The sequence below is a fragment of the Chenopodium quinoa genome, unplaced genomic scaffold (assembly GCF_001683475.1).
Source record: "Chenopodium quinoa cultivar QQ74 unplaced genomic scaffold, ASM168347v1, whole genome shotgun sequence".
In the NCBI taxonomy this organism is placed as follows: Eukaryota; Viridiplantae; Streptophyta; class Magnoliopsida; order Caryophyllales; family Amaranthaceae; genus Chenopodium; species Chenopodium quinoa.
Window position 1 is genome coordinate 5,267,534 of NW_018745000.1, and position 13,768 is coordinate 5,281,301.

The 13,768-nt window shown below is 46.7% G+C and overlaps 1 protein-coding gene across 1 annotated transcript; it reads right to left on the reverse strand.

The window, feature by feature from the left end:
• Positions 1–3,306: 3,306 nt before the first annotated feature.
• On the reverse strand, positions 3,307–13,550 carry LOC110707598. Its single transcript, XM_021885626.1, has 2 exons — positions 13,067–13,550; positions 3,307–3,638 (listed from the first exon to the last, which is right to left on the reverse strand). Exons 1-2 carry the CDS (start codon positions 13,548–13,550, stop codon positions 3,307–3,309), a joined length of 816 nt encoding a protein of 271 aa, XP_021741318.1.
• Positions 13,551–13,768: the final 218 nt, after the last annotated feature.

Consider the following 13,768-nt stretch of genomic DNA (forward strand, 5'->3'; position numbering starts at 1 on the left):
ATTTTTCTACTAGTGAATATGGTGAAATGTGGAAGGTGAAAGAAGAGAGCGAGGGGAGTTAATTGGGTGAGAAAGAGAAAAAGTGAGCCCTACTTACGTCTAATTTGGACGAAAAATGTTATTAGGTAAAACGTTATTAAGTAGTGATGGACAAACATTTGTTAACTTACGGGCATATAAACAAATTAAAAAAATGGGTAATTCACAAAACAACCTATCTTATACACAATTTTTTTTTAGAACAAAATTTCCTATAAATATTATGATAGTAGTAAAATCTAGTTATTAGGATGAGTATAACAATATCCTTCATAGATAAGTTTTTCTTTATACTACCTCCGTTTTTTTTATGTGCAACTTTTGCCATTTTAGTCCGTTCACTATTATGTGCAACTTTCCTTTTTCATTCCATTTTTGGTAAATAAAAACCCTTGAATTTACTATATTACCCCCACTTAAAAAATTTAATCATCTTACTTTTACCCCTCATTACCCATAACCCTAACTTAATTTAACACACCTAAATTAACCTAACCTAATTACTCCCTCCAATTTACCCCCCAAACGACACAACTCTACATCTTCCCAACCACCTTTTCTAAACTGATCTAGAGAATTCAATAGAACCCTAGGTCAGTTTCTTCCTTTTCCTGTTCTTCGTGTTCTAGGGTTCCTGTTCTTCGTCTTCTTCGTTTCCTTCGCCTCTTTCTAGAAAAATTCAGAGTCCCACAATCATGTCTTCCCCCTTTCCCTCCCCTTTCGAGAGGCATCCAGACGTTACAATTCCGTTACATGACCTAGATCCACTTATTGACGCCTATATTGGCATAGATTCACAGAGTGAGGCTAAGTTTATCAAGTCCCTCATTAACGACATCAACCGGGGCAATGATTTTCCTCGCCACCTTTACAACTCTGAGGAAGGCCCAAGTTGCTGTTCTCCGACGACTTTCAAAGCTTTGGGGGAAGTCCTGAAAAATATCGACGAGGGGGAGAAGACGAACAAAGAGGAGGGTGAAGGTGACTCCCATGCCAAAAAAAAATTGATTTTGAGGTTAAAGATGTAGATCTGGAGTCCGATTCTGTGGAGGTCAGTGTTGCGCCCTCCCCCCCCCCCCCAAGCGCGGATCTAAGGTTTACAGGCCTCCTCTGAAGCTTTGGCGAAAGAGGAAGGCTACGGTGGTGGTGATGAGGCGTATGCGCGGGTTGGCTGATTTGCTGGAGGCCGACCTCGTGGTGCTGTCCTCTGATGAGGAGGCTGAGCCCTGAGCCTTGCGTAACGATTCCTATTCCTAATTTTTTTAAATTTTTTAAATTTTAAAAGAGTCCTAATTTTTGTGCCGGTTGATCTATGGCTGAAACTAGGGTTTCACTGTTTATTGCGGGATTGTTTGACTGGTTGTGGTTTCATGATGGGTTGTTTGTTGTGTTGATATACGCTGGATGCTAAGGGTTTGCTGTTATGGGTAACTTTGACTCGTTGTTGTTTATTGGTGGGTTGATGATTATGTTAAATGTTAGGGTTTATTTGTATTTTTGTGTTGATCTTCTGCATGTTCATTGTTGCCTACTGAGTCCCTTAAAAGGAGTCCCCTGATGTTGCCTTATGTTTGTTGTTTATTAAAGAGCCCCCTACTTTGATATGCTATTTAGCTTACTGCTGTTTTGTGGGAATTTGTGGCCTGTGGCCTGGATCTGATAGCATGTTGGGTTGGTGGTTATGTTATATCTGGGAGATTAATTGCTGGTTGCATGTGTGTGTTGGTACATCTGGTTGCATCTTGGGTTGTTGGTTATGTTAATTGTGTTGTAGTTCCTTGGGGTACACTGTGCTGGCTGTGTGGACTTGATTGGTGAATGATGAGGCTGGTGTCTTGTGCATGTTCATTGTTGCCTAGACAGTCCCCTAACCTAAATCCCCTGATGTTGCCTTATGTTTCTTGTTTATTAAAGAGCCCCCTACTTTGATATGTTATTTAGCTTACTGCTGTTTTGTGGGAATCTGTGGCCTGTGGCCTGATAGCATGTTGGGTTGATGGTTATGTTATATCTGGGAGATTAATTGCTGGTTGCATGTGTGTGTTGGTACATCTGGTTGCATCTTGGGTTGTTGGCTATGTTAATTGTGTTGTAGTTCCTTGGGGTACACTGTGCTGGCTGTGTGGACTTGATTGGTGAATGATGAGGCTGGTGTCTTGTGCATGTTCATTGTTGCCTAGTCGGTCCCTTAAAAGGAATCCCCTGATGTTGCCTTCTGTTTCTTGTTTATTAAAGAATCCCCTACTTTGACATGCTATTTTGCTTACCCATATCCACATGATGAAGGGACTCCAATGAATTTCAATATGCACAAGTGATTTGCTCCATCAACATGCAAGTTGTTGTTGTTGTTGAGGTACCCTTGTGCATATGTGTGGTATTCAACATTATAACCCTCTGATGGATTTAGTGCCCACATAAATTGTCTATCTTTGTCATTCATAATCAACTAAAAATGTGGGTACAAAATACAATATGTTTGAGTAATGAACATAAAACTTTACAAAAGACTATATTATAATCTAATGACATTACTTCAGACTACCTGACTTGTTTGGGTAATTGTAATCAACAAAATACACCTAACCACTTGATTGTTCAAAATGTTTTTGGGAAAAAAAAAAACCAATAAAACTTACTAGGAGAAGTGGTTATGTGTGGCAGTCCATGTGTTGCATGGTTGTTGTAAAGAGTCCCCTAATCTGCATCCACCTCCAAATCTTTTGTGAGTTCTTGAGTCCCTTGATTTGCTGGCCTAAACATAGTGTTTAGGTACTCCACAGCCTCCAATACATCCTTCTTCTGAACCTCTACCAAATCTGGAAGATTGCCTAGGTTTTCCAGCTTTTTTTTGTTCATATGTGGTATTTTGTACTTGTTACCACCTTCAGCCTTGAGTATCTTAATCATACATTTTTGCAATGTAACCCAGATGTACTTGTTAACCTGGGGGTTGAATGTGTCATAAGACTCTTTCACCTTTGCAACCAGCTCATCTAAGTCCCTAGGAAAAGACTGATATTGCAAAGACTATATAGACCTAAATAGCCCTAAGTCAAGGACATTCAAATCAGGGGACTGAGCTGGCTGAAAAACAAATTGAATGTTAAACCCATTAGCTGTTGTTGCTGCTAGAAACTCAGCATCTGTAGGAACTTGGTGAGGCCTTGCATTGTCCCATTGGATGACCACATCCTTGGGCAGACCTTCAGGCCACTTTGACATGATTGCTGGAATGACCTTTGTTAGTAGCATCTCTCTGATTGCTTATCTGTTTATGTTCTGGAGTGCCTTAGTTTCCATAGTCCCTCTTGGTCTTTTCTTGCTTGATTTCTGTGCTTCTATCTGGACAGTGAATGGGAAGATGCCATACTTCCCATCATGTAACAATTCTCCATTTATGCCATATAATGACTTCCCTATGATTGTCATGAACATTGCCGTGAGCTTGAATCTTCTTGACTGAACTGCCATGTAGGGATCATCCTCAGTTGGCAGTAGATAAAACCTCCTTTTGTCAGGGTTAAAGTAGAACCACTTCTCATCACAGTGTATGACATTCCTCATGTCAACAAATGTGGGGTCCTCATGCCCTGTAACTGGATTTATATGCGACAAAACCCATCTTAGTCTGGCAATCTTATGGTCTGCTGTTAGCAATGGTTTGTTGCAGCATGTGTGTGTTCTTAGCCTTCCCCTCTTCTTCAAATTGTGAACTGTACTAAGACTAATCTTCAATGCTCCTGCATAGCTCCTTTCTGTCTGCTTTAGATGTAGTGGGACTTGTTTCGGGGTTTTCGGATGTCCTGCGGGAGAGTTACAATTCCGAGACTGGAACCGGACGCCTGTACCTGCAAAACAACGGAGACTCCTGGAGGTGGGAGCTCCGCCTCCAACGGTCAAGTTAGTACTTGTTTGAGGAGTAATTAATGCGGAAATTAAAGTGATTGGGTCTCTCTAGGTGAGAGTGTTTAATTGCTTAATCCCCTTTAATGAGGATTAATTAAGTATTTATAGTCTTTGAGAAGCGTGCCAATCCTAGGTTTAGGTCAACCTTGGGCTGATTGGGCTTCCCTCGGAAGTTGGGCCTGGGTGGCCGGTTTCTCCATTAGGCATGGAGTATGCCACGTGTCATGACATAATAGGTCCAAGGTGGACGAATAAGCGTGTGCCACGTGGCAAGCCCTGACAGTTCCAACTGGGGGACACTTGGCAGGACCTGATTGGCTCACGTGGCGTATTCCGATTGGTGGGAGCAAAATCCCCTAATCATTTTCCCCTCACAGGTGGCACGTGACTGGTCACGTGTTACCTGTGACAGGTGTCGCACTGTAACAGGCGACGACCTGCTACAGGTGTCACTCGGCGAAAGGCCGAGAGATTCTCCCGCCCAAATTATGAATTCTGCAAGTGACCCTTCGCCTTCTCACTTCGCCTATATAAGGGAGTGTTGACTTCAGTCATTTTCACACTTGAGAACTTTTTGAGAGAACATTCGGACCCCTGAACTTGCTCTGACATTTTGGACCCTTTCTGCCTACCGCCTGCTCTGACAAGCCGATTGCAAAGGATTTTCAGAACTTCATCAATCGTCACTCGTTCAGGTAACCGTCGGTTCTCTTACTCTTAATTTTCTCTTTACTTTATTATTTTTTGAAATGGCACCACGGAAGCACACGACACGACCTAGGTTAGTGATCAGCCGGCCACCGGGGACGGCTGAATCTAGGACTAGGAGTGCCGCCTGCCCTTTTCTGGACCCATCTTTGCCCTTTATACAAAGTCCGACTGTATCTGTGTCTATGCAGAGCATGATGGCCAGAACAAAAAAGACTGCCAGGATCTCAAATTCAGACGGCTCCTCCCACAGGGTGCCGATTAGTGAAACATCTGATCAGGCGCCAGATGCGGAAGTGAAACAAAGCGGCTTGAAAGCCGACAGTTCTGAGGGAGGAGTCAAAGTGACCCCTTCCCTTTTTACAGTTGACAATTCTTCATTCTCTCCTGCTCCTTTTAAAGGAGAGGAGGCGGGCCCCTCCGGGAGAGGGGAGGAGTCGTCCTCTTCGGACTCGTCAGAGGGCGATTCCGAGTCTAGCTCTTCTGGCCATGCTTCTTTGGACACAGAAGAGAAAAACATTCGCCTGCAAGAGGCGAGGCTTTTCTCACGCAGTTGAGAAGGGGGACGATTGGGCGGAGCCATCCGCCTCTTACCGAGAGCAAAATACCCCCTACTACTGCACGGTACCTCGGGGCCGGATCACAGCCATGCAAGAGAAAGTGGAGAGCTTTATCGCAAACCACACAATGGGCCCCGGCTTTTTAGTGTTTGTGCCGGATCCAGAAGACACAGTCGTCTGGCCGGCTGGTTCCAGTTATGATAGCGCCTGCTTTGGCTGCTACGAGGCGGCCATCAAGGCTGGGCTGCGCTTCCCACTACATCCGGCTGTTCAGCGGATCTTGGATGGGTATGAGTTAGGGTTATGGCAGTTAGCCCCGAACTCCTGGGTCAACGTACTCGGCTATGTGGCCGGGTGCGAACTGCACGGGGTGGAGCCGAGCTTCGAGGCTTTCGCCCACATGAACTACCTCAGCCGGACCCCTAAGGCAGGCGGTACCGGCTGGTACCAATTGACGAGCCACAGGGGCTACCTCATGACGAGAGGTAAAGCAAACAAATGGAAGGACTGGCGGAGCACCTTCCTCATCATTGAGAGTTCAGACACAGAGCTGAACAAGCGCTTCAACAGGTGGAACAGGAATCCGCCCCTTCTTGCAGGCGGCCGCAGCATGCCGCCTGTTCCCCCCAAGGCTAAGAAAGAGATCCTAGATAAAGGACTCTTCAAAGTAGAGTCGAAGGTGAACTCTACTTCAGGGGTACGAGAGCAAGTACCCCTGCACTGCATCCCGAGCTTCAAATGGCTCTACGACGAGTACTTTTTGGCCGCCTGTGGCCTCAGCAGTCGGTGCTCAAGACGTAGCCGGCCTGTCGAATACTCTGTTGTTCCATGCATTTCTTGTTATGACTTATTAACTTTGCTATTTGTTTTTGCAGCGGACGCTATGAGCAAAATTACCGCCTCCAAGACTGTGGCGGCCATGTTGCGGGCCTCCATCATGCAACAGTCTTCAACCGACTCCCCCAACAAGGGGGCACCCTTGGTGGGCTTCGAACCTTTCACCCTCTTTTTGGAGTTGTTTATGCATATACTGACTTCTTTTTTTTTAGACGGGCGCTCCAAGAGCTTCTTCTTCCCAACAGCCGGACCCCAAGGCCCGGAGGACGACTGTTGCGAGCTCTCCTGGTTCTGCCAGGAAACATGCGGCGGCTGAGAAACAGCCGGCCACTTCTTCTAAAACTCCAGCTGGGCCGCCTAGAAGTATGAAGTTGTCCTTGTAAATTTTAGACTTGCTCCCTTTTTTACTAGGTCTAAACCGTTTGTTTATGCTTGATGCAGCCGGCCCTCAGGGGCCTGACTTGGTCGAGGTGGCCAAGTCTATGATCAAGGTCGTTCCTCCAGCTGAAAGGGAGGCGGTTAGGGGTGTCGGCACCCTTTACCTAGACGGGATTGCAGGGGTCCTTGCTGAGGTATACTTAGCATATTTTTGAGTATTTGAATTCCAGGACGCCTGTTTTCTTTTTTGTTTGGAAACTGACGCATGTTCCCCTTTTTACTTAGGCCCTGCTCCGAGTGAACGGCCTTCGCAAGCCGCTTGACCGGAAGAACAAAGAGGTAAAGGCTGCAAAAGCTATGGCCGCCTCTAACTGTGATAAGGCAATGTTTCAAATTGCCCAAAATGAAGTTCTGACCATTGATATTCTTTATTATCAGGCGCAGGCTACCGCCGCTATCCGGGCTCAGTTAGAGGCGGCCTAGAAGAGGAATAGCGAGCTGGAGGCGACCATCAACAATCTCAAGGCCGAGCTGAGACCTCTTCGCCAAAAGATGTCCTCATACGAAACCTTGGAGAAATCCTTGGCGAGCATAAAGGTACGCCTGGTGACCCAGGAGAAGAGTCTTACTCAGGAGCTCTCGGAAAAGGCCGAGCAAGAAAAGAAAGAGCTGGTCCGGGAGATGATGGAAGACTCTGCTCAAATCCAGCGCATGACTTGGGGCCGCCTCTTCCCCAATGCCGACTTTGCCTCATGGGAAAAAACGTACCGCCAGTGTTCTGATATATATAATCAAGAGATCCTGGCGGCTGCTGAGGAAGAGGCGTTGGAGAGGCGTTGGAGGAGGAGGAGCCGGTAGTGGCGCTTGTGCCGCTTGGGGGTAATGCATCAAAAAAGGATGCAGCTGAAGCCGAGTCCAGCAAGAAGAGTGCTGACCAGGTGGCAGCTGCTAATATTGAAGATCTGCCCCCTTCTTAAGTTTTATGTCTTCTTTCCACGGCCTGCGTGCCGTTTGTTTTGTATTTACCCGGCCAGGGGGCCGGGGCTCTGAATATTGTGCCGGTCTTTAATGACCGGCTTCTTTTTAATGAATTTTTTGTTTTGCTTCAAATTTGTTCAAGTATTGAATATTCTGATATCCAATTGTATACTATACCGACTGTTTTACTTGGCCGATAGTTGCAGACAGGTACGGATAGTTAGTCACGCCGCCTATGCCCCTGGACGACTTGTTGTCTGTTTCCAGGCTAGACGATCAGTCGGCCATTTATCCAATCGGTATTCGAACCATTTTAAAGACTGGATCCCCTTTAGGCAGGCGGTCCTGTCATTTGTAAAATTAACCAAGTAGGAAAGTGGTTTGACCAAGTAAACATGATTGTTACCTAGTCGCCAAGTAACTGAGTAGTAGAGGTATCAAGCGGTGGGTACCGGTTGTTCCCCTTTATTCGCCAATGTTTGTTGGCTTTTAACTCATAGGTTGTTAACCTAGCAGGAGTAGTGGTTGAGAGCCCCTGTTTGCTAAAAACAAGCGGACGACTCATACCTTTTAGGCTCCATACTAAGTTTGAGAGAGTGACTATGAGTTAACTTTGGTGTTACTCGGTCGCCGTCACTCCTGCTTGAGTAGTAAAGGTACCAGGCGGCGGAGGCCGACTGAACCTTTTGATTCGCCAATGTTTGTTGGCTATTAACTCAAGAGGTACCCCCTGCATTTATCCCAAGTAATACAGGCGGTCATCTGACTCAGATGTCAAATGCTACAACTGGTTTGGTTAGTGATAGAGTTATCCTTGTCTCAAAAACGGCTACGTGGTTGCCCTTGGGGACAGTCGTATAGGTGCCGTGTAATTAGTTTATAGAGAAATGTTCCACCCAAAAGGGAGATGCTCTCTGCGACGAATTTCATCCGGAGGGATGCCGCCGGACGCCTGCTATGATGTTGGGACAGGTCGTATTAGTTTTGAAGATTTGATCAGTTGGCTTGGCGCCTGGTCTGATCATTCGGCCTGTGGCCTTGGTTAGTTCTTGGTGAACGTAGGTGCTAAGTGGAAGGAGGGTAGCCGCCTGTTAGGCACAGGGTCGGCCAGGCCCTGATCATTTTTAGTTAAGGGGGGTGGCCTTGTGTTTGGAACCAGTCGGCCCTCTTTTATGGAGAGTAGCCGACTATATGTCCAGACGGCATGCCCCTATGGAGAGAAAAACTCAATGGAGAGTAGCCGACTGTAAAGGTACAGACGGCATGCCCCTCTGAAGATAGAGTAAAATACTCTATGGAGAGTAGCCGACTGTAAAGGTACAGACGGCATGCCCCTCTGAAGATAGAGTAAAATACTCTATGGAGAGTAGCCGACTGTAAAGGTACAGACGGCATGCCCCTCTGAAGATAGAGTAAAATACTCTATGGAGAGTAGCCGACTGTAAAGGTACAGACGGCATGCCCCTCTGAAGACAGAGTAAAATACTCAATGGAGAGTAGCCGACTGTAAAGGTACAGACGGCATGCCCCTCTGAAGAGAAAATTAAACATGGAGAGTAGCCGACTGTTTGTTAGTAGGCGTGCCCCTCTTAGTACAAAATTGAATATTAAGTACGCAAACTTTTATTAAGTAGCCCTTGACTATTTACATCATTCAAAAGAAATAATTCTTAAGATTATCTACATTCCAAGTTCGAGGCAACGGTTGTCCGTCTGGTGTTCCCAGACGGTAGGTACCGTCCCTGACCTCTTCACAGATTCGGTAGGGTCCTTCCCAGTTGGGAGTTAGTTTGCCAGACTCATTAGCCCTACCAACTGCTTCCATTTTTCTAAGTACAAAGTCCCCCACTTTGAGTGGACGCCTGTGTACTTTTTTGTTGTATGATCTAGTCATTCTCAGGCGGTAAATTTCATGGCGCAAGACAGCATTGCCCCTCCTTTCAGGAAGTGAGTCTAATGTCAGGCGCATGGCTTCCCAGTTTGCCTCTTCGTCATATAGCATTACTCGAAGAGTCATATAGTGACGAAGGCCGTCTTCTCCTGATCTTTCTTCCATAAAGGAATTTGATGGAAACCAGAGTAGGCGTCCATAAAGCTCATCAAAGCATGGCCGGCTGTTGAGTCGACCAGGTTATCAATTTTAGGCAGAGGGTAACTGTCTTTGGGGCATGCCTTGTTTAAGTCTGTGTAGTCTACACACATTCTCCAGGTGCCATTCGGCTTTTTAACAAGCACCACATTTGCAACCCAGTCTGGGAAGTAACATTGCTGAATGAACCCTGCATCAAGTAATTTTTTAACTTTGGCGGCTGCCGCCTGACTTCTTTCTTCGCCATGGTTCCGCTTCTTCTGCCGTACCGGCTTCTTTTTCGGATCCACGGCCAGTTTATGTACCGCCAGATCAGGACTAATGCCTGGAATTTCATGGACTTCGAATGCAAAGATGTCCTTGTATTCTTTCAATAGTTTGTGAAAGTCGTCACCTAGGACTCTCAGAGCAGTCGTCCCAACTTTGACTGTTTGGTCAGGACGTGAGTCGTCTAGGATCAGGTCCGTATGCTCACCAGCCGGCTGAGGGCGGAATTCATCCGACCGCTCCTCTGCCAATGATTGCTATTTTCTGTCTTTTCTTGCGGCCCCCGTCTGGGCTGCCTTTCTCTTCTTGCCGCCTGCTTCTTGAACAGGCGCACTCTCCTTGACATTGTCAAGATCTGTTTTTCCACCACCTGACCCAGAGGCCATAACAGTGGGCTTGACATCCGAGAGATAGCACTCTCGGGCCATCCTCTGATCTCCCCTTAGGGACCCGACTGTTCCATTATCCCTCTCAAACTTGAGCAACATAAGAGATGGGATTATAACAGCCTTGGAATTATTCAAGGTTGGTCGTCCCAGAATCATGTTGTAAGCCGAGAGTTCTTCTACTACTAGGAACCGGACTACCATGTGTCGTCCTTCCCCTTTTTCGCCCAGGCGGATGGGTAAATCCACTCGTCCCACTGGGTGGACTCCTCCTCCTCCAAACCCTACTAAAGGGTGGGATGCCGGATGTATGCAATCAGTCTGATATTTTAGTTTCGACAGACATTTGCTACTGATGAGATCTGAGGAGCTTCCGGTATCTTTGAGGATTCGGCCAACTCTCTGGTTGGCCACTTTACATTCAATAACGATAGGGTCGTCATGCGGCCCTCTTACCCCTCCTAGATCTTCTTCAGTGATGACAATCTCAGGAAATGAATATTTGGAGGGGCGTTTATGGTGAACGGAATTTACATCTAACCGCTTGATATTGTCTTTGTTGCCCCTAATAGTGGGGCCGCCTCCTGAGAAGCCGCCTGCAATGGTGTAGACGACTGCATCATCTGTATCGGAGCTGTCAGCCTTTTGATTTTTTTTGGCCGACTGCTTTTTTGAGGAAGTGTTCCCCGTAGATTTCTTGACATAAGTGTCAAGATCACCTTGCTCAGCCAGGCGGTCCAGATACCGCATGAGACTGATGCATTCATTGGTGTGATGACCAACATCTTCATGATAATCACAGAATTTTTCTTGGTTTCGATAGTTTGCAGAACCCTTCATGGGGACCGGCTTCTCAATTGAGATTCGTCCCTTGATTTCCTTTAGGATAAATTGGCTATCCTTGTTAAACGCATACTTTGGGGAGTATGGTTTGAATTCTTTTTTCTTTTTCTGGGCTGGCTGTTTAGAGGAATCAGCCGCCCAGACCTCTTTTCTCTTCTCGTCTTTGTTGGACGACTGCTTCTGTCGTCCTTCTCTTTTGTCGGACCTTTTCCCGTCCGACTGTTTTCCCGTACTACAAAGATCAGTCGCCTGTATATAGGCTTCCGCTTCAATCAAGGCCTCTTGAAGAGTCGCCACCCTCTTTCGGACCAAATCAAATTTGAAGGTCGACCCGTCTTTGAGACCTCTGAAAAAGTCAGTATAGGCTACTTCATCCGGTAACCCTTGAATCTGTATTCTCATCAGGTTAAACCGCCTGATGTAAGAGCGAAGCCCCTCCTTCTCACTCTGCTGAACTGTTCCTAAATCAAGAGTCGTCTTCTTCGCAGGGATGTTCATGGCGAAGTTGGAGGTGAATAGGTAAGTAAGCGTCCTGAAGTTATTTACACAACCAGTCGGCAGGTTGCCGAACCAGTGTTGTGCGATTCCTTTGAGAGTCGCTGGGAAACACTTGCACCAAGTGGGATCATCCAACCCTTAAAGGTACATCAGGTTGGTGAATGCCATCAGATGGTCTTCTGGGTTAGTAGTGCCGTCATAGGCGCCTACTAATACATTTTTCACTTTGGCCGGCTGAGCGGCTTCAGTAATTTCCTTGGAGAAGGCCGACGCCTGTTCGCCAAGTCTAAGCAACCGTAGCTGCCAGTCCATAGGTTGAACGTTTTTTGCTGCATGTCCACCAAACGGAGGTGGCTGTAAGAAATACTGTTGTTGCGGTACAAACGGTAAGTTTGGTACCGCCTGGTCGCTATGATAGCCGGACTGACGGGAGGTGCCGCCTGACTGACTCTCATGATACGACTGAGTATGCCTCATCGAGGTATTTCGCAGACTGTCTTGGAAGTTTGAAGTAGAGGCCGGCTCTGACAATCGGTCACTCTTCTTCTGCTCTAGCAGTAGCCGAGCGTCTGTGTATGTTTTCTTCGACCCGTCCGCCTGAATATGACGAACAGGTTTCCTAGTTCCTGGAGTAGGAAAACAGTATTTTGTGAAATCAAGGGCAGTCGGCTCCCGCTTCCTAGATTTAGGATGAGGAGTCGCCTCTCGCCCTTGAACTGGCTTCCTCTTCTGTGAAGTGGAGGGTTTCTTAGCCGACTGCTCCTTGTCCAGAGCAGGCGACTTCTGTTTGATCAACTCTTGAATTTCTCCCTTGAAGTCCCTCATGAAGGTCATGAGTTCGTTCCTTGTGATGGGAGCAGACCCGTCAGTCGGCTGTTGCCGAACAGGGCGGTGCGCCTGCTGGCTCACTTTCAGTATGAAGATGTTCCCGTTCCCTCCTTTCGGTATGACGGGTACGTCGGGCCCTTAGGGTCCCGTCTGAAGCTGTGTGAGCTTCAACTTCAAATTCATTCTCAGTATCGTGGTCCGACTGAACTAGAGGGTCGTCTAGGGGACGCCTCTCTTCAGGAGTCGGTACAGACTTGGATGCCATCTCAGAAGTACTCTCCCCACAGACGGCGCCAAATGTTTCGGGGTTTTCTGATGTCCTGCGGGAGAGTTACAATTCCGAGACTGGAACCGGACGCCTGTACCTGCAAAACAACGGAGACTCCTGGAGGTGGGAGCTCCGCCTCCAACGGTCAAGTTAGTACTTGTTTGAGGAGTAATTAATGCAGAAATTAAAGTGATTGGGTCTCTCTAGGTGAGAGTGTTTAATTGCTTAATCCCCTTTAATGAGGATTAATTAAGTATTTATAGTCTTTGAGAAGCGTGCCAATCCTAGGTTTAGGTTAACCTTGGGCTGATTGGGCTTCCCTCGGAAGTTGGGCCTGGGTGGCCGGTTTCTCCATTAGGCATGGAGTATGCCACGTGTCATGACATAATAGGTCCAAGGTGGACGAATAAGCGTGTGCCACGTGGCAAGCCCTGACAGTTCCAACTGGGGGACACTTGGCAGGACCTGATTGGCCCACGTGGCGTATTCCGATTGGTGGAGCGAAATCCCCTAATCAGGACTGACTGGAGAGTTTCATCAGAAATTTGCAATGGCTTTCTCCCTGTTTTGCCAATTTTTTTAGTCCTGACATCAATCAAGTCCCCTAATGCCAGCTGCCTTTTTATGGCTGTGAAAATTCTTGTGATTGTTGATTTGTGAACATTGAATTCAGATGATAATTGCTTCATGTGACCCCTTGGTAATGTCCCATTGTTCATTTTCACCAAAATTGCATCTACGATTTTCCTTCTTTGCTGCAATGTTAACTGCTTTCTGCATACACTATGAGTCCCTCCATGAGCTTGCTGTTGCATTTGTGTTTGTTGAACATCAGTGTCTGCCTGTTGTTGTTGTTGTTCTTCTTCTTCTTGGTTGCCCTCCATGATTTCATCTTCTGAGTCGTACTCCCAAATGTCTGCATCCTGCATTTCTTCTTCTTCCTCAAACCACAACTCTGCCATCTGTTCCTCATTTAGAATGTGTTCGATATAAAAAAAACAGAGTCATCATTTTCTGCCATTTCTGTTTTACAGCACAGGGGGGTGGAGTCAGGGCCCTGCTGAGTTGTGTGGGTTGAAGATGAACACTAAACCCACTTGTGCAGGAAGGACAGTAGAGAAGCCCTGTTTTTGTAAAGCTTTCAATAGTTTGTAGTGTGTAATTATGCTAACCGTAACGG

What these genes read in the sequence shown, in the direction of transcription:
- LOC110707598 (XM_021885626.1), bottom strand. Translation starts at nt 13,550, where the DNA reads ATGGCAGAGTTGTGGTTTGAGGAAGAAGAAGAAATGCAGGATGCAGAC. An exon ending in CACCAATCGGAATACGCCAC is followed by an intron (nt 3,639 to 13,066) that starts GTGGGCCAATCA and finishes ATATAAATCCAG; the next exon opens with TTACAGGGCATGAGGACCCC.